This window comes from Maylandia zebra, linkage group LG18 (genome assembly GCF_041146795.1).
Source record: "Maylandia zebra isolate NMK-2024a linkage group LG18, Mzebra_GT3a, whole genome shotgun sequence".
Taxonomy (NCBI): domain Eukaryota; kingdom Metazoa; phylum Chordata; class Actinopteri; order Cichliformes; family Cichlidae; genus Maylandia; species Maylandia zebra.
In genome coordinates this window covers 2,311,791-2,330,571 of record NC_135184.1, presented here as the reverse complement: position 1 = coordinate 2,330,571, position 18,781 = coordinate 2,311,791, and the positions used below count along the sequence as shown (strand labels likewise).

General features: G+C 42.1%; 2 protein-coding genes across 2 annotated transcripts in view; both read right to left on the bottom strand.

The window, feature by feature from the left end:
• Positions 1-1,375: 1,375 nt before the first annotated feature.
• Positions 1,376-14,892, bottom strand: LOC112436454 (immunoglobulin lambda-1 light chain). The gene is made up of 7 exons (XM_076876723.1): positions 14,694-14,892; positions 14,289-14,601; positions 12,722-12,727; positions 3,885-3,919; positions 2,390-2,701; positions 2,183-2,257; positions 1,376-1,829 (listed from the first exon to the last, which is right to left on the bottom strand). The coding sequence occupies exons 1-7, from the start codon at positions 14,734-14,736 to the stop codon at positions 1,681-1,683; spliced, it is 933 nt and encodes a 310-aa protein (XP_076732838.1). The 5' UTR covers positions 14,737-14,892; the 3' UTR covers positions 1,376-1,680.
• A 2,109-nt stretch (positions 14,893-17,001) lies between these two features.
• Positions 17,002-18,781, bottom strand: part of LOC106676803 (immunoglobulin lambda-1 light chain) — a 35,915-nt gene continuing 34,135 nt past the window's right edge. The window contains exons 6-7 of the mRNA XM_076876705.1: positions 17,814-17,888; positions 17,002-17,460 (exon numbers count right to left, since the gene is read on the bottom strand). Coding sequence (XP_076732820.1) covers positions 17,312-17,460; positions 17,814-17,888 — 224 coding nt within the window. The 3' untranslated portion in view covers positions 17,002-17,311. The remainder of the gene's footprint in view (positions 17,461-17,813; positions 17,889-18,781) is intronic.

The window sequence follows — 18,781 nt, the reverse complement described above, 5'->3', positions numbered from 1 at the left end:
TGCTGCTGACAGCGTCTCACAGCGTGCTGTGATACCTGATACCGTGTAAATGAGTCATTTACCTCAGAGCCGATTTTTAGGCTCTCGCCTTTAGTTCATGTTTGTTTTCATCACTCGTTGTCGTCACACCGAACCTCCTGTAATAAACTTCACTTAATTCTTCGCCATCGAGCGTCTGAGTTTGTCTGCGCCTGAGTCCACTCCTCCATGACAACATCTGTTTCATATTTGGTCTTTTTCACTTCATAGTAAATCACTTAACTTGTTATAGATTATTTACCCTGACATAAAACACAAATCTGTGGAATAAATCTCATCAGATTTTATATTTGCATCTAAGATTTTAAAAATATTAATTCTTTAAAAGCATCACTAAAGTTCAGCGAATTTATATTTAATATTTAAAAAAAATACTTTTAAAAAAGCTATCACTGATTTAAATATTAATATTAATATCAACAGAACTTAATAAATATTCATCACTGGTAAAATCATCAAATTAGTAAATGATCTTTGTTTTGAGTTTGTTTCTCTGTGCTGGTCTTGATTATAATAATTATGATTCTGTTTACATTTTTTAACTCAAATGTAATATTTGTATAAATTGTACTAGTGTGAATAATTAAGCTGATTAATCAATGACACATTTGTTTTAACCTCCTGAGACACGAACTCTTTCATGGCATACATTTTTAATTTCTCTTTGCTCTTTGGGCTGATTGGGACCTGATGAATGTTCTTGTTTCTGAGAAAAATGAGATCCACATATGAGTAAATTCGCTTTAATTTTTAAGTATGATGTCCTCGTAAGTGGATATCAGGCCCTTGTCGAACAAAATGTAGTAATTTGGTCTAGACAACCCAAAATGTGGTGTCCACATATGTGGACGCCAGGTCCTAGGAAGTTAAATGTTTTACATATTTATGATTATTAGGAAAAGTGAGAAAGATGCTCAACATCCATCTGAACTGATGGTGTTTTGTGAAATTGTTTTTACAAATCTTGTCTTAATTTATTCCCTTTTTCAGTGTTTTTAAATCATAACGGTTCAACTTGAGTTCTGTGGGATTTAATGTTCAGACTTCATCTTGTATTTGTCTTTTGTGATCGTACTAAACATCAACTGTGTAACAGCTCTGAGTTCACACTTTGTTTCTCTCACACACATGAACACAGATGCTTCCTGAACAACTTGAAGCAGAGTTCATGCTTGTAACTGTCGTTGTGTTATTAAAGTGAAAGCCACAGCTAACGGTGTGGAGGCTGCAGAGCAGAAACCCACACAGCCCGTCTGCTGCAGGAGAGCAAGTTTATGATCTGTGAATGCTGCAGTCACACAGGTTATGTATCACAGAAGAAATGAGAAATGCATTCTTAAAATCACAATCTTTATTTTTACTTCAGACAAATAACTACACTGTTATTTTGTTATGGTGGGATCTGAATGCATCAGTTTTTCTGCAGAGATGTACAAAAGAAATCTTCACATAAAGAATCTACACTTTTACAAACACATCAAACATGTTTATCTGTAAATTTATGTTACACAGTTTAAGATGATTAAATGAGAAAAGGTCAAATGCTCAGTAATGAAACATTGAAGCAACCAGAAGTTAATTTACATTTCTGACTGCTGACTGGAGGAAATCTGATGGTGAGAAAAGGCGAGCAGGAAACAGTCAGTCAGCATGTGTGCAGTTGGTGGACGCTCCCTTGTTTGTGAGCATCATCAGCAGAGAGAGTCCACAGCAGTACACCAGACTCTTCACTATCAGCACTGTGTACAGCAGGCAGAGCAGCTTCACCCTGCACTGAGACTGGAAGGACACTGAAGGACAGACAGACACAAAGAGACAGACAGACAGTCGGGTTATTCCTCTCAGATCAAGGAGAAAAAGTCCAAATAGAAACAGTCACAGCTTCTTCTTCAAGTGGATGAATTGATGTAGTGTTTGTGTCCACTTGGGGGCAGAAGAACTCCACAAGCAGCTAACAAACTGATCTCTGACATATTATGGTCTGTCTGCTGTTTGGTGCTGAGCAGCTAGTGTACAGTGGCTTTATCAGAGCTTGTTGGATGAAGATTTGATCAATTAGTGCAACTTTAAGAGCCTAAACTTGTTCCAGCTGCCTCATTGGACATTGGAGCTGTCCATGCAGAGAGGCAGCAGGTGATCTTACAGTCAGCTGGCTGCAGAGCTGGCAGGTCTGCTGGCTCTCTCTCTGGAGGACAGGAGGCTGCTGGAGCTGGAAGCTCTGAAACAGAAAAGGAGTCAAATGTTTGGAGCTGCAGTGAGAAATGTCAGTCCTCTGCTGCTCTGCTCTCTTTGACAGCATCTCCACATGAAGCTGAATCACTGCTGAACACAGTCACCAAGCCTTCATTACCTTGTTGTGTTCGGGCCTCCACTGTGCCCCCCTCGTGCTTCACCCAGCAGCTGTATTTATATGTGTCAGAATGGCTCCCATCAACCATCCTGATGGCAATGGTGCGTCCCGCCTCTCTGAGCTCCAGCTGCTCTCCCTCAGCAGGGGGCAGCTCCTCCGCTTCTCCGCCGTTCTTCTTCTGTCTTTTCCAGGAGAACTGGACCAGAGGAGGAAACATGGCTGAGGCCACACACAGCAGGGAGCTCTTCCCCTCCAGGTGGGCTCTGGATGCTGCTGGGTACACGCTCACCACGGGCTTCACTACCTGCTCATCTGAAGTTTGACAGCAGCAACAAGCAGCACAGACACACATTCACACAGTCAGCAGCAGCTTCCAGCACTGCACTGCATTCAGTCTGATCCTGGAAACTACATGGACTCTGATCACTAAACTACTCATCAGCACAAAGTTCACTACATACACTGGATTCAGCTTCATATCAAACACAGTCATCACCTCATGTCATCATGGCTCACATGAGGAACACTCAGCATGATTTTACATCATGAAATAAAATGTATTTCTTCTCTTTTATTTTCTTGATATTATTTCAAAATATGACTCACACATGTAAATGTATATAGATATTTGTTTTTATACAATTTAAATTTGATTTCCCATCTAAAAAAAAAAAAATTCTAACAGAAATTAGTTTGTTTCCAAAAATAAATTATTTCTTTCACAACATAATTTCAACAATGAAATTTACATTTTTGCATCGGAGTTTTTAAACATTTGTTATATAGATTTCACAATTCTTGTATTTTATACTCCTACAATTGCAACAGCAGCACATCTATTGTTTATTTTATTATATGCTTTAAATGTGTGAATGGATTGTTACACACATTTAAATGTAATTAATCAGACACTTAAATGAAAATTAAATACCTTTTTTAAATAATATAAACTAATGATCATACTTTACGTCATATATTGTATGTGAGAAACAGTTTGGGAAAATGTTATTTACCTGTACATATTTTTTCAAAGAAGCAGTTACTGGTAACATTTTTCTTGTCTTTTGAAATTTAGTCTCACACATCAAACAAATCTGACTCGTAACAATTCGTAACAATCACATTTTTTAATCACACCATTAACTGCTATCTATTTTCTCTTTAGCATAGCTTATATATACACATTTATTTCTACTTATTTGAACATCAAATATGATCTTGTGTTAAAAACCAGCAGAATCACTGAGAGGATCAAATCCTAAATATTTGTAACATCACTAATATTTGCAGAAATAAAGAATAACTTTAGTTGTTCGGTGAGATTTCAACATGTTTTCAGAGATTATTGAGCTTTTCTTATGTAACAATGGCTGCAGATGAATTCTCTACTAATGATGAAAAACTAACATGTAAAGCCTGAAGCAGCACAAACTGACTTTAAACACATTTTCAGCTTCTACAATAAAACAACAGAAGGAAAATTCTTTGTTCTTACCTGTTACATAGAGTTTAGTTCCAGAGCCAAAGATTCTGTCTCCCACAGTGAGACAGACTGCTACAAAAACCTGTCTGCTGTTGAACGTGTCAGCTGAGGTGAATGAGTCCAAATGAGGAAGCAGGATCATATTTCAGCTCCATGATGTGTTTCTCTAATGTTCATATCAGCATGACTGTCTCTTCTTCTCTTTTCTTTAATGCACATGGATTCTTCATTAACTGATTCTGAATTTTTGATCCAGGTCAGCATTTGAGGTCTGGACTGAAACACCTGACATGAATAATGCAACTGGAATTTACAGGCTTCTGTTTAATCTGCTTAAAATGTAGTTATTCATGGCAGTCAGTCAACTTTGTGTCAGCATTACATTGCTTGCTGTGTCTACACTCAATACTGGATGACATCATCCTTTTTGCTAAAGGATATAGTTATGCTGGATCAGGTGACCCCGACTCCTCCCTTAGTTATGCTGCAGTAGGCTTAGGCTGCTGAGGGATTCCCATGATGCACTGGACATTTCTCCTTCTCTCATCTCTTCTTCACTCACTATGTTTTATACAGCACTCTGCATTTTATAATAAACCATTATTGATCTCTTGCTCTCTTCCACAGCGTTTCTTTAGCCTTGTTTACCTCCCTTCACTCCAGCCAGCTGTGACAGATGCTGAATCCTCCCTGAGCCTGGTTTTGCTGGACGATTCTTCCTGCTGAAAGAGAGTTTTTCTTTCCCATTTCCCACAAAGTGTTTGCTTGTAGGGTTTTGTGTGCTTATTACGTTTTCTCTGTATTATTGTAGGGTTTTTAACTTACGGTATAAAACTTCATTGAGCAGACTGTTGTTGGGGTTTGGCGTTATATAAATAATAGGGGTGGGACTCAATTAAAAAAAATCAACTTAATTAGAGGCTTTGTAATTAATTAATCTTGATTAATCACATTTAATCGCACATGAAAATTTGCCCCAAAGCACTTTTTTTTTATTTAAAAGGGTTTTAGTGCACAGCAAATTATAGACACATATAGACACTTTAATAGTGTTGAAATCAAATCCGACAGTGTTAATTTGGACATGCTGGATTTGCTGTGTGGGCGACAGAATGAAATAATAGTCATGCACATTAATATTATAACCCAAGCTCTTTCAATTTATGGGGAAAAAGCATTTAAACTGCATTAAAAAAAATCCCTGGCCAAAGTTGGACAGACTTAAAATTCAAGTGTTATTTTAAGTACTTTATGTGGATTTTCAAATGGTATTGTCTTTAAGTAATAATAATACAAATTTCAGCATAAAGTGCAGTTTTCTGTATAAGAGTAAAAAGGCGGAAACATAAACGGTTACTTGACCAGCTTCACCTTTAAACTCTGAGTAACCTTTGCCAACATTATTTTGTACATTAGGCTAAAACAGTGTGATCATTGAGCATTTTAGTGCAAAAACTAACAAACACATTGGACTCACAAGACCTCCATGCTTATTTACTCTCTCTCTACTAACATGTTCACATTTTCAGAGCAGCTCTGTTTTGATCCTATGTGACCTGTAAGTGAGAACAGTCTCTCACATGGGGCAGAAGTGGCAGGACAAATCAAATACTTGTGGGCCAGGACACACAGCTGTGGGTGGGTCGCTGCTCGACGGGTCAAACTGCGGTGTGCAGTCTGTCTCGCTGATGGTGGATTCTGCTCTGTACAAACTTACACAGGGCTTCCTCATCTGAATCTGTAGCACATTTTCTAACCCCCCTATCTTCTACCACTGATAGTGGTCTACAGTCCAGAGCAATACATTTTGTGAGAGAATTTGTAAGTTTGTCCGATGCTGACTTACTAATTTTGGTCCTGAAGCCAGTCATTTCATCAAGTTTGGGCTGCCGACATCTTTTTGTTGGTACTCTGACTGGGACTGCTACCACTAACAGCTCCCACAGTTTCTGTGCTCTCTGCAACGTGTTTTGCATTTAGATGGTACCGTATGGTTGAGGTGCTTTGGTGGCATCCAAAGTCCAGTTTGCACAAAAACTGCACTTTTATCAAATTTCTTTTGAAATGAAACTTGCATCTTCCATTTTTGTAGTTTGTGCATCAGTGTAATTGGTTTACAGTACCAGAAAAGTGTGCATTGACAAAAGTTCCCCTTTGCTTGGAAAGTGCGATTAAATGCGTGTTTTTTAAACGTGTTATTTTTTCAAATTAATGAATGTCAATTAACGCATTAAAGTCCCATCTCTAATAAAGAACAATAATTGAACCTCTGTGTGCAAACAACAGGAGGGTCCAAAGTTTGTTTGTTTTTTGGATGTTTAATAGCCTGGTCTGTGTTTCCCTAACGAGCGTCAGTAATAAATAATAAATAACATAGATTTATACATCCAACTTTGTTTCTTGATTTTCTATTTTTTTCTGTTGGCAGCAAATAATTTTACCCCAAATTTATTTTCTACAAGCATTAATATCTGATTCTTAAACATGATACTTAAGATAAGAGATAAGATAAGATAAGATAAGATAAGATAAGATAAGACTTTATTGATCCCACAACGGGGAAATTTTTGCGTCACCTCAGCTCAGGTACAGATATATGAAGGAAATACAAAAATACAATTAAGTACAATCAATGAAAAAAAGTAAGATAATAAACTATATACAATGGTAGCATACACAGTATGTGATTATGGATATAATTGGAAATATGGAAGACATAAACTATATAGCTTGGAAGGTCATGGAGGGTCCATTATGCATGAAGTGGTGACCGTGGATGTTCACAGTGTCCAGTGACTTATGACATCGTGATTGAGGAGTTATAGAGTCTAAATGCTGTTGGGATGAATGCTCTGTAAAAGCGCTCCTTCCTGCATCGAGGGTGTTTCAGTCTCTGACAAAAGGAGCTGCTCAGCCCACTCACATACTCATGCAGTGGGTGATGTGGGTTGTTCATGATGGATGTCAGCTTTACTAACATCCTCCCCTCACCAACCAACCTCCGCACCAGTTTGTCAATCCTGCTCCTGTCCCTGTCCGTGCATCCACTCCCCCAGCAGGCCACTGCATAGAAAATGGCAGATGCTACCACAGTGTCATAGAATGTCCTTAACAGAGTCCTGCAGACTCCGAAGGACCTCAGTCTCCTCAGCAGGTGGAGTGGACCCTGGCCCTTCTTATACAGGACGTCTGTATTTGTAGTCCAGTCCAGTTTCTTGTTCAATGACAGTGTCATCCACCCCAATTCCAGAATGGTAGGCGAACTGCAGGGGGTCCAACACTGAGCCCACCAGTGGCCGAAAGTGGTGCAGGATGAGCCTTTCCATGGTCTTCATCAGATGAGAAGTCAACAGGCCTGAAGTGGTTGGGCTCCCTGGGGTGTGCGATTTTTGGCACCGGAACCACACAGGAAGTCTTCCACAGTTCAGGAACCCTCTCCAGGCTCAGGCTCAGGTTGAAGATGTACAGGGCCACCTGACAGAGCTGGTCTGCACAGTCCCTGAGCAGTCTGGAGCAGATTCCATCCGGACCTGCTGCCTTCCTTGCCTTCGTCCTCTTGAGCTGATTTCTCACCTGATCAGCTGTGAAGTAGATGTGAGGCTGGGCTGGAGTGGGGGGTGGGGCTGGCTTTGTTGTGGATAAATGTGTGGATAGGGGTGAAGCAGGGTTGTGGTGATGCTGCACTGTACTTGCTGACCTCTTGATATGAGGTTTGTATGTAGACTGAGACTGAACAAAGTTTTTAAATCTAATTTTTGCTCTCAAGCTCTTTAACAGCACTGAGCCTGCATCTGAAAGAAGAAACAGTGAAAGTTGAGGGGCAGGTTATGTTTCATGATTAAGTTTAAAAGCAGGTGGAGGTGCTAGCATTGATTCTTTTATTTTATGTAAATGGGCAGAAGGGGGAAGTTTTAGTTTCAAGGACATGATGCCAGACTCTTTTACGTAAATATAGAAATGTGTGGTATCCACAAAAACTTCTGAATAAATCTTACAACTCATAGAAACTATTTTTAACCACCAAAAAGCTAAAATTAAAAAGTAAGAACTTTCAGCACTACTTCTTAGCCAACAGGCTTCAGTTTATCTCAGGATGGCTAAAACACACCCTCTTAGATGAACCTTGGCTAGATGTAGAACAAGCACTCTGCAATAATCTAGAGATCTCAGACCTACCATTTATCAGCTCAAACATCCAACGACATGAATGCTTTAAAAGCATCAACATCAGCTCTTCTCTGACAGCATGGTGGGAGTTTCTAAAATTGACGGCGTCTTCATTAATCCCATGCAAACGTACACCTATCTGGAACAACCCTGACATATTACAAAACAATAATATGATAAACTTTTCAGATTGGAGTGGTAAAGGAATCAAATATTTAGAACATATACTAGAAGGAACAGAATTTATTTCATTTGACGGACTAGTTACACAATATGGGATCAACAAGAAAAGATTTTTAGAATATCAACAAATTAAATCCATAGTAAAAAAGAAATTTAAACCGGGTCAAGTTGAACTACAAACACCACCAAGTGTGGTTCAATTTCTTACTCTTAAACCCCCCAAATTACTATCCAAAATATACAGAATGCTTTCTAAAACAGATGAATCAATATCCCTTCCTATTGCAAAATGGGAAGCGGATTTATCAGTTAACTTAGACCTAAACTTCTGGTCTCAGACTTGCTTAAAAACCTTTCATCTAATTAGAAATCCCAGTCTTCAATTAATTCAATACAAAATATTACATAGAGTGCACTATACAGGTCATCGGATGTTCAAGATGGGCTTTTCGTCTACCAACACCTGCTCACACTGCCAAACCAATTCACCAGACAATTATATCCACGCTCTTTGGTTCTGTCCACCAGTTCAGAAGTTTTGGTGCGAGATATGTGAAGACTTATCGAAGTGTCTGAAATGTAACATTCCAACCTCCCCCTTAGTGTGTTTGTTGGGCAGCTTAGATAATGTCACTTCAGAAAAGAATATGGCCCATATGGTTTTCACTGCCCTATGCATAGCCAAGAAAACAGTCCTCATGAACTGGAAAAATAAAAATAATCTTAATTCTAACCAATATAGAAATTATCTATTAGATTACATTAGTCTTGACACAGCCTCTGCCACCACATCAGATCAATTGCTCTGGGCTCCTTTGATCAGCTCCATCACCTAGTGGGGGTGGGGGGTCATAGTTTGGTCCCGCCTTCACTGTTGTGATTGGTGTGGGAGTAGGGACAGGCTTAGGGCGTCGGGGGGTTCCCCGGAGGCATCTTCCTTGGGGGGCTCAACCCGGGGTAGCGGTCATGTCCGGTTAGGGGCTCTGTTGGCTCTCCGGTGACTGTTTCCTCGCGGCTGCGTGCAGCGGGGCTAGGGGAGGGTCTGTGCTGACAGACGTGGGTTACTGACCTGGTAGCCTGGCTGCCCCTGGGTGGGTCCGGGATGGGCGTGAGGTTCTGGGGGCGCTCCGTCTCTGGGCTGGGACCCGGACCGGGCCTCGGGGGCTTGGGTCCTGGTTGGTGTGTTGCCGGGGTTGTGGGCGGGTGGGTGCATGGGGGCCCAGCCCTGGAGCAGGGTGCCGCCGGTGCGTCGAGCCACCTGGGGGGCTCTTCAACTGGTGGGGGAGATTGTCACATCTTGCAGGAGCTTTCCTCTCCTCAGGAGCTGCCTCTGCAGGAGGGGGAGATACAGGAGAGGTGGAGGAAGATCTCAGCCTGGGCGTTTATTGTCTTATGTAGTCTGGAAGATGAGTGGATGGTGGGGTGGGTGCAGTTTTCTCTGTGGTGGGGTTGGGTGGACTGTCCCGGGCTCTGTGGGGCCGGGCGGCGCTGCTGCACTGGGCCCCGGTCTGGATGGGCCTGGGCCCCCTTTCCCTGGCGGGTCGCGGAGTGTGGGGGTGCCTACTGGGGTCAGCGGGGGAGCTGGCCCCAGGGAGGGGTCACTTACCCCTCCCTCCCTTCCCTCCCCATCTCCAGCTGCCTCCCTCTTCCCGCTCCACCACAACCACCCACACATGCAGGGCCTTGGAGTAGGGGTATGTCACCAGGGTGCAGAGGAGGCCACCCCCCCCCCCCCCCCTCTGTCCCCTTCTGGCTGCCTCTGCCTCAATTTTATCCCACAACTTAGACATTCACATTACTCACACTCTCATTACACATACATATAGGATCTTGGGGGTGGGCACGATACACGGAGTCCAAAGTACCATCAGGGTGTACACCTCACCCCTGGCGTCGTTGCCCACCTCTCAATTTTAAATACACATAGACATTGAGGGCTAGCAGGAGGGACCATGCGCTTACCTGCTGCTCTCTGGCAGGTAGCTCCATGCCCTCCTGGGTTTTAAATGCACCTTAGAACACACATGCATCAACATTACAATGAACGGGTGGAGGGAGGTTTGGAGTCTTCTCTCACCCCCATTCTCTGCGACCTGCTGGAGCAGGGGGGCTAGGACTAGGAGGAGGAGTTGGCCGTCCGACTGCGGTCTGGAGTGTGGAGCCTTCCTGCTGCTGCGGAGTCGGGGCGGTCTGCCTCCCCCCACCGCAGGGAAAAGGGAAACACCACCTGGGTCTGGGTGCAGTTCCCCCCTCCAGGGGCGGGGGCACCTAGACCCGGTTTGTAGAGTACGCTTGGGGAGTGTGATCGTGTGTACAACGTCTCTTTATGTCTGTCTCCACGTTGGTTGAGTGTGGAGTGAGTGCATATGAGAGCATGAGGGTGGGAATGGATGTTTGTGTCTGTGTGTGCCTGTATGTCTGTGTCTATATGTCAGGTTGGGTGTCAGACGCCACCTCTCTGGGGACATCTCAGGCCCTCCAAGGTTTGGAGGCCTATCTCCCCCCACCACCACTTCCCCTGCCAGTGGCGGACCCCCTCAGACATCGGTGCGTTGGTGGTTCTTTGTGTCCGGGGATGGGCGTCCAGGTACACACCGGCTCACTCCTTGGTGGCCGCTTATCGGGGCCTGGAGCCTGGGGCTCGCTCGGGCCACTTCGGAGGTGGGGTGCCCCCGGCCTCTCGGCCTGGGGCTCGGTCACTCAGGCGCAGCTGGCTGCCGGCGGAGCTCACGGGCGCGTCACTGCAACTCCCCCTGGCTTCTGCTCCGCGGCTGCTGAGTGAGCCCTCATCTGGGACTCTCCTCAGCTCTTTCTGGGACAGTGGCGCAGCTGCCCCTCTGTTGGTCTTCCTTGGTCTCTTGTGTTCTGGGGGCCTCTGGATGTCTGGAGTTTTGATCTCCTCCATACCTGCTTCATGCCCTGGAGGACGGGGCTGTGGCCCCCCCACACCCTCTAGCAGATTATTACATGAAGGAACCTTTTAAAAAACAAAAAACAAGCGCGTCCATGCTCACAGGTGTACACACGGGTGATCACACCCACAAACTACACCCTTTTTGGCTCCTACCTCAAAGCACACTGTGTTCTGTTGATCTTATGTGCTGCACAATAATGTTTAACATTTAGTATTTACTGTCATATTCCCATATATCATTGTGATGTTGTTTATTCTATTACTCTTGTTCTCTTCTGCTTGCTTTCTTTTTTCTTTCTCAGCAGGTGATCCAGGTGATTGATATATGCATTTTTTTTTCTCTGCCCGTTCTGTTGGTTTTTGTCTTTTGCCCTTCTCCCCCGTCCCTCTTCTCAGCTGTTTCTCTTTCCCTCTTTCTTTCTCCCCTTCTTTCCCCCAGTCAAGTCTGTCCCGTATTCAGTAAGTGAAAATAAAATAAACAATAAAAGGTGAATCAAATGGACCATTACGGCAAGGCTGGGATGGTCAGTTTGGTAAAGTAAATCCGTTGGGCATCTTTCTTTGCCTTTAGACAACAATTCTGATGCAAAAGAGCCAAACGGGACAGGCCAAAAAAAAAAAAAAAAAAAAAAAAAAGTAAGAACAACAAATTAAAAGAGCAGGTCAGTAAATCCCACAAACGATGTAAACACAAAGCACAGAATCCCCTGTTCACCCGACGGCATGTAAACAGACAAACAAGGCCTTTGTTGAAGGCTGACATCTCACAGATTCCAACACTGAGAGCTTCTTCATCCTCTGATAGAAATTCACTGAACCAGCAGAAAAATCAGACCTAAATTATGCTTCATGTCTGAAAACCTCAGCATGAATTCTGTCTCATGTTTGCTCAGGTGAGACTCTTGGTTCCAACTTTTAGGCGACTCACCTCCCAATCATAATGTCATGCATGCAGTGCCTTGTAATTATTATTAATGGAATATGCTGTTTGTGAATGCAATCAACCCTTTTCCTGTTTGCACATCTCAGCTGAATTAGACAAACATTACAATTCCATGAGTGGAGAATAGATTTGTAGTGGCAGGCATCCTGTTCAGCCGTGGTTGGACTGATTCCTGATATCATTCATATCAATATTCTCTGTTCACAATGTTCACTGGCATTTTTAGAAATGTGCTACTGGAAAGCAATTCATCAATAAAAACATGAAAAACTTTATAAAAATTATTATCATTATTCCTGTTTTTGTACAACCTCTCTGTCCTCTCTTTCTCCATCCTCCTCACTCAACTACAAACTAGAAAATAACAAATATATAATCTCATAGTAATTATTATAGCAGCAGGTCGGGGATCCACAACTGATAGCAGTACAAAACACTCTTTAGTTATGTGAACTCTTCATAAACTTTATCCTTTTGGTGAATTTAACCACATGTCCTCTCTTACTTTTTCTTTTTGCTCTCTTTGCTGTCTTCATCCTGCTCTCGCCCTCTCTGTCCTCCTCTCTAAGTCTTTGTGGCAACAAAGTTAAACTTTACACTGAATAAAGACATAAATCAGAATACAGGCTGCTACTGACAGACAGGTAACTTCACTTTGACTTGCTGTCACTTGTATGCAGCTGTGCTGTAAACAAACACTAAAGCTCAAATTGACCAGAACAAAAGAGAAATCTTTAACAAACTATAATAAAGTACATCAGTTCCTTCACTGGTAACCAGCAGCAGATGTGTGGATCAGAAGGTTAAAACTAGCCACTACCACAATATTTACAGAACAAATAAAAGTAAGCAGACACTTTATAAGTCACAGCAAAGTCCCCACATCATCACAACAGTTTGACCACTTCAGTTAAACTGTGTTTTAAATCAAAATGACTGATTAGTGTCACGAAATTACTGATCTGATTATTCAGTTATTCAGGAAACAGCATCTCCTGAATAACTCCATCTCCCACAATGCATCAGAGCATAAGGCTTTGGAGTTGACGTCATGCCGCAATGCATTGTGGGAGCGCAGCGCCATTTTCGGGGGTCTACGAATCAAAACAAACACACTGTGTTGGAACAACGACTCCAAGAAAGATGCTTAAAAGCAGCTCAAAAGAGAATGAACAGTATAGAGACCGATTGCGTCCAGAGGCGAAGCGGCGGTACTTGCAGAAAATAGCGTGCATTGGAAATGTGGACCCGTATGAAATACGGCCGTGGAGTGGAAACCCTGAAGACCAACCGCTATTGACGTAGCCTGACATATTTTCGTGCCTTGTCTGTGGAATCAGCGCGTACAAGTCGTCATTCAAACAAAGGTAAGTCAGCTCGAGTACTGCGAGTGAAATGCGTTTGATTTCCCTGCAAACATTCAGATTAGTGCAGCATAAATTCATTCATGAGGGGAAATTACAGTGAGAGCATGTGGAGGCTGTTAGAGGGATAACATAGTGAGTTCAGTGCATTGATGAGAAACTGTCCTAAAGGATTGTTATTCTTTATGGTTAAAGAAATTGCACTAATTTATTCATATTTATTATAAATAATCCTAATTATACATCTTGCTTCCATGTTTGTATCCTGTGTCACTAAACGGACTATTTTCTTCCCAGTTACACAGACTTGATTGGATGATGGCGAGTGTGATATTGAATTCATTGAATTAAAAACTGACTTGACTGAAATCTGACATAAGACAACATTAAGACAAATGTTTTACAAGACTCATATACAGTCATGATTCTTTGGAGAAATATATTAATAGTAATATAATAAATATAATATTAAAATATGCTGAGGGCTCTTTTGAATTCTAAAGTTGAACTGTAAACACTTTAAGGAAGCAAGAAAGATTAAATGGGACTTGGACTTGAACACTAAAAAACAAAACTGTCACATGAAGCTGTGTTTTGTTTTCAAGCTTATTGGCCAAAGTTAACAAACAATACTCATTTTAGCATGCTAACATAATTGCTAAAATTAAATAATCTTAATTATTAGAGCAGTAAACCAACATGGAGCTCAGTATGTTTGTGACTCTGAGATGGAGGTGAAACATGTGAAGCTGGGCTGTGGTTTACTGCTCTCTTCCTGTCACAGACACTGTTTGACATCTGTTCATCTGTTGGTTTTTGTTCAGGCTGCAGGGATCATTTCTCACTGTGGGGACCAACAGGAGCAGTAGTAGGTGGCTGAATGATTTAAATTAATATCCTTAATCGCTAACTCCCAGCCTTTCCCTTTATTTACAACTGCGAAAGTACTGTTCTCAAAAACAGGTGGAACTTCACCACTATCTTTATGAAAAGCAAAAATTAATTTGAATGTTTCGTTTTCTTTCTTCTGGTACCAGAGCAGATAGCTGCTGCTACACTGTTCAGTCCCTCCACAGCTGAAGGAGACATTTTCTCCAACTCTCCTGGTCAATGTTAAATCGTCCTGAATCAGCTGTTCTGCTGCCATGGTAACCAGTGCTGTAGAGACACAGACAGACAGATGAAGGTTAGTGTGACAGTGTTTGTTACAGGTTGACTTTGTTGGCTCCTGATTGGCTGGAAACACTCACCTGAACACAGACAGCACAGAGCAGCAGCTGGGAGGAAAAGCATTTTGTGCAGTGGTGTTTCCTCTGGTGAACCTGGGGAGAAGTGGCGCTCTGATGCAGCTGAGGCCAAACAAGGACGAGCTGTGAGATCAGACGAGGGCCACGTGGTTTCTAACAGGTCCTCAAAGCTCCCATCAGCCCCTGCGGCCCACAGATAAGACTGCTGCTGCTGATTGACAGCTCAGCTGAAGCTGCTGTGGTTTCATCGTCTTCATTTCAATCTGACAGCAGATCCAAAAATCTGGGTCACATGATGCACAAACACTCAGAAACATTCATGTTGCTGTGAATTTACTAACACACACTGTTATCTGTTGTTTAACAGCTGTGATGAAAACACTAAATATAACTAAACTATAAATAAATAGAAAAATCTAAAAAAATAATAATATGGTTAAATATTTTAAAAGTTCATAAATTGCACACAAAGTAGTTAAAAAAACAAAATCATATTTAACAACATTTAGAGTAAAAAGTTTATTTGATGCACAAACACATGTGGTTCTGTTGTGTGTTTAAATATGTGCACACTGTGGTTCTGTTGTGTGTTTAAATATGTGCACACTGTGGTTCTGTTGTGTGTTTAAATATGTGCACACTGTGGTTCTGTTGTGTGTTTAAATATGTGCACACTGTGGTTCTTTCCCACATCTTCTAATGTGTTTTGTTCCAAGTTGGTTTCAGACTGAAGGATTCATTAAAGCCTTTTTAAGAATCATTCAAATGATGATCATCAATTCTAATATCTATAAACAGTAATAAAAACAGGGCTGTGTTTCACGTCAGCTTCATTTATTTGTAGCCATGGTTAGATTTCATCTGCAGCAGGCAGTCATCCACCTTTACACACACATTTACACAACAGTACAAAAGTACTTTTTGATTCCTGAAAGAGAAATAAGACAAATGTTGCCTTTGTATCATCTCTGATATGGAAGGGATCATTTGAAGATGTGAGTGAAGGACACAAATATTTGGATCTGGTGTTGTTCTACATTTTAGGACTAAAAGACAGAAGGAAGAAAGTGAAAGTGACTGTGCGAGGCGTTGAAGTCATGAAGTCAAGTGGAGGCCGCTGACTGCTGTTACTTTCTGCTGTACAGGTTCAACAGGGACTCACAGTCAGCCTGCTAGAACATTTGGATGAAGAGAAAAAGGAGGAAAAAGACTTTGAGGGACAAATCCAATAAGATCAGCATGTTTTGAATGTGGGAATACAACAGTTTCCTCCACCATGACACACACTGGAGCCTCTTTTTGCTCACAGCTTCACTGTTTGTCTCAAAGTTCAGTTTGGAGGCCAAAATTGTTGCAACACATTTGTAAGTTTGCACTAATTTCACTGTGTGACCCTTAATGGATGTAATGAAAGAATCAGTCAGTGAAATATGAAGCTGTGCTGTAAGTTTGGAGGAGAAAAGTGTCTGAGTGAACACATGAATACAGAGCACTGACTGACACGTACACACTCCTTTAATGAGTCGCACACATTTTTGTGACTTCATGAAATGTCAAAAATGACACAACACACAACAAGCTGCGAGCACATTATTGTGTGTTTGCTGTTTGTGTGCTTTGTTTGCTGTTATGATAGCAGGCATACAGCCATGTTCTCAATGTCTCAGCTATCATTGATTATTGCTGCTCTTCCTCTTCTATTAGGCACTTCAACTCAATGAATGACACACAGAAAGATTTCATGACTGTGTTCTTCACAATAAGGAGAATATGTTATCTGCATCTGAATGACTCATGTTGCCTTGTTTCTACTTTGTTTGCATATTTCTGCTTGTTGGAAAGGATTTTCTGAATCATTCAGTAGTTTTTGTAATAATAAGGACATTTAGCAAGACTTCAAAATGATTCTCCAACATTTGCTGTTCAGACTTGATCTGTTCTTACGTGTGTGATATCCAGAATGAAAAACTCAGCTCAGGTAATAAAATGGGAGCTGAGCAGACTGCAGGGGCTTCATGGTCTCTCCTTTGATTCCATTAAAGTTCATTTGTCAGCTGTGAGTTGAGGATTTGAGCTGTTTCTCTCACAGGTGAAGAACACAGATCCTTCCTGGAATCATTCTTGAAGCAGAGTTCCTGCTTGTAACTGTCATTGTGTTATTAAAGTGAAAGCCACAGCTAACGGTGTGGAGGCTGCAGAGCAGAAACCCACACAGCCCGTCTGCTGCAGGAGAGCAAGTTTGGATACAGTCAGTTTGTGCTTCACTCACACGGCTTGTTGTTGATCACACAATGAAAGTAGAATCAAACTCTTCATCTTCAAATCTTTATTGTTCACACAAACACAACTACACTGTTTGACATTTGAAAATCAAACAAAAACTTGTGATAAAAATATTCCTGATGGTTTTTGTTACTACAATAAAAGTCACAATAAGCACAAAAAGAATTCTAACTCAGAGCAACAATACATGTAAAGATGTATTTATTTCAGACGATCTTCTAACTGTTGAAGAAAAAGGCAAAATAAGCTCAACACATCATAACTAACATTTGTGATCAAAGTGATGAATGAGATGAATTGATGAGATGTGATGGTGAGAAAAGGCGAGCAGGAAACAGTCAGTCAGCATGTGTGCAGTTGGTGGACGCTCCCTTGTTTGTGAGCATCATCAGCAGAGAGAGTCCACAGCAGTACACCAGACTCTTCACTATCAGCACTGTGTACAGCAGGCAGAGCAGCTTCACCCTGCACTGAGACTGGAAGGACACTGAAGGACAGACAGACACAAAGAGACAGACAGACAGTCGGGTTATTCCTCTCAGATCAAGGAGAAAAAGTCCAAATAGAAACAGTCACAGCTTCTTCTTCAAGTGGATGAATTGATGTAGTGTTTGTGTCCACTTGGGGGCAGAAGAACTCCACAAGCAGCTAACAAACTGATCTCTGACATATTATGGTCTGTCTGCTGTTTGGTGCTGAGCAGCTAGTGTACAGTGGCTTTATCAGAGCTTGTTGGATGAAGATTTGATCAATTAGTGCAACTTTAAGAGCCTAAACTTGTTCCAGCTGCCTCATTGGACATTGGAGCTGTCCATGCAGAGAGGCAGCAGGTGATCTTACAGTCAGCTGGCTGCAGAGCTGGCAGGTCTGCTGGCTCTCTCTCTGGAGGACAGGAGGCTGCTGGAGCTGGAAGCTCTGAAACAGAAAAGGAGTCAAATGTTTGGAGCTGCAGTGAGAAATGTCAGTCCTCTGCTGCTCTGCTCTCTTTGACAGCATCTCCACATGAAGCTGAATCACTGCTGAACACAGTCACCAAGCCTTCATTACCTTGTTGTGTTCGGGCCTCCACTGTGCCCCCCTCGTGCTTCACCCAGCAGCTGTATTTATATGTGTCAGAATGGCTCCCATCAACCATCCTGATGGCAATGGTGCGTCCCGCCTCTCTGAGCTCCAGCTGCTCTCCCTCAGCAGGGGGCAGCTCCTCCGCTTCTCCGCCGTTCTTCTTCTGTCTTTTCCAGGAGAACTGGACCAGAGGAGGAAACATGGCTGAGGCCACACACAGCAGGGAGCTGTTCCCCTCCAGGTGGGCTCTGGATGCTGCTGGGTACACGCTCACCACGGGCTTCACTACCTGCTCATCTGAAGTTTGACAGCAGCAACAAGCAGCACAGACACACATTCACACAGTCAGCAGCAGCTTCCAGCACTGCACTGCATTCAGTCTGATCCTGGAAACTACATGGACTCTGATCACTAAACTACTCATCAGCACAAAGTTCACTACATACACTGGATTCAGCTTCATATCAAACACAGTCATCACCTCATGTCATCATGGCTCACATGAGGAACACTCAGCGTGATTTTAAAGTCAAATTAAATTCAGTTTAATTCGTCATGTGTTTGCTTTTTATTGTTTTATAGAAATTTAGTTCAGTCCAATTTTAAAATATTTACATTTGTCTTTATACAAGTGAAAATGTATTTTTCTTATTAGTCCTTAGACACGAGTTCTAACAGAGATCCTCTTCTGTCCAAAAATAAATTCATCTTTTTTCATATTGTTTTGTACTATTAATAAAATTAAA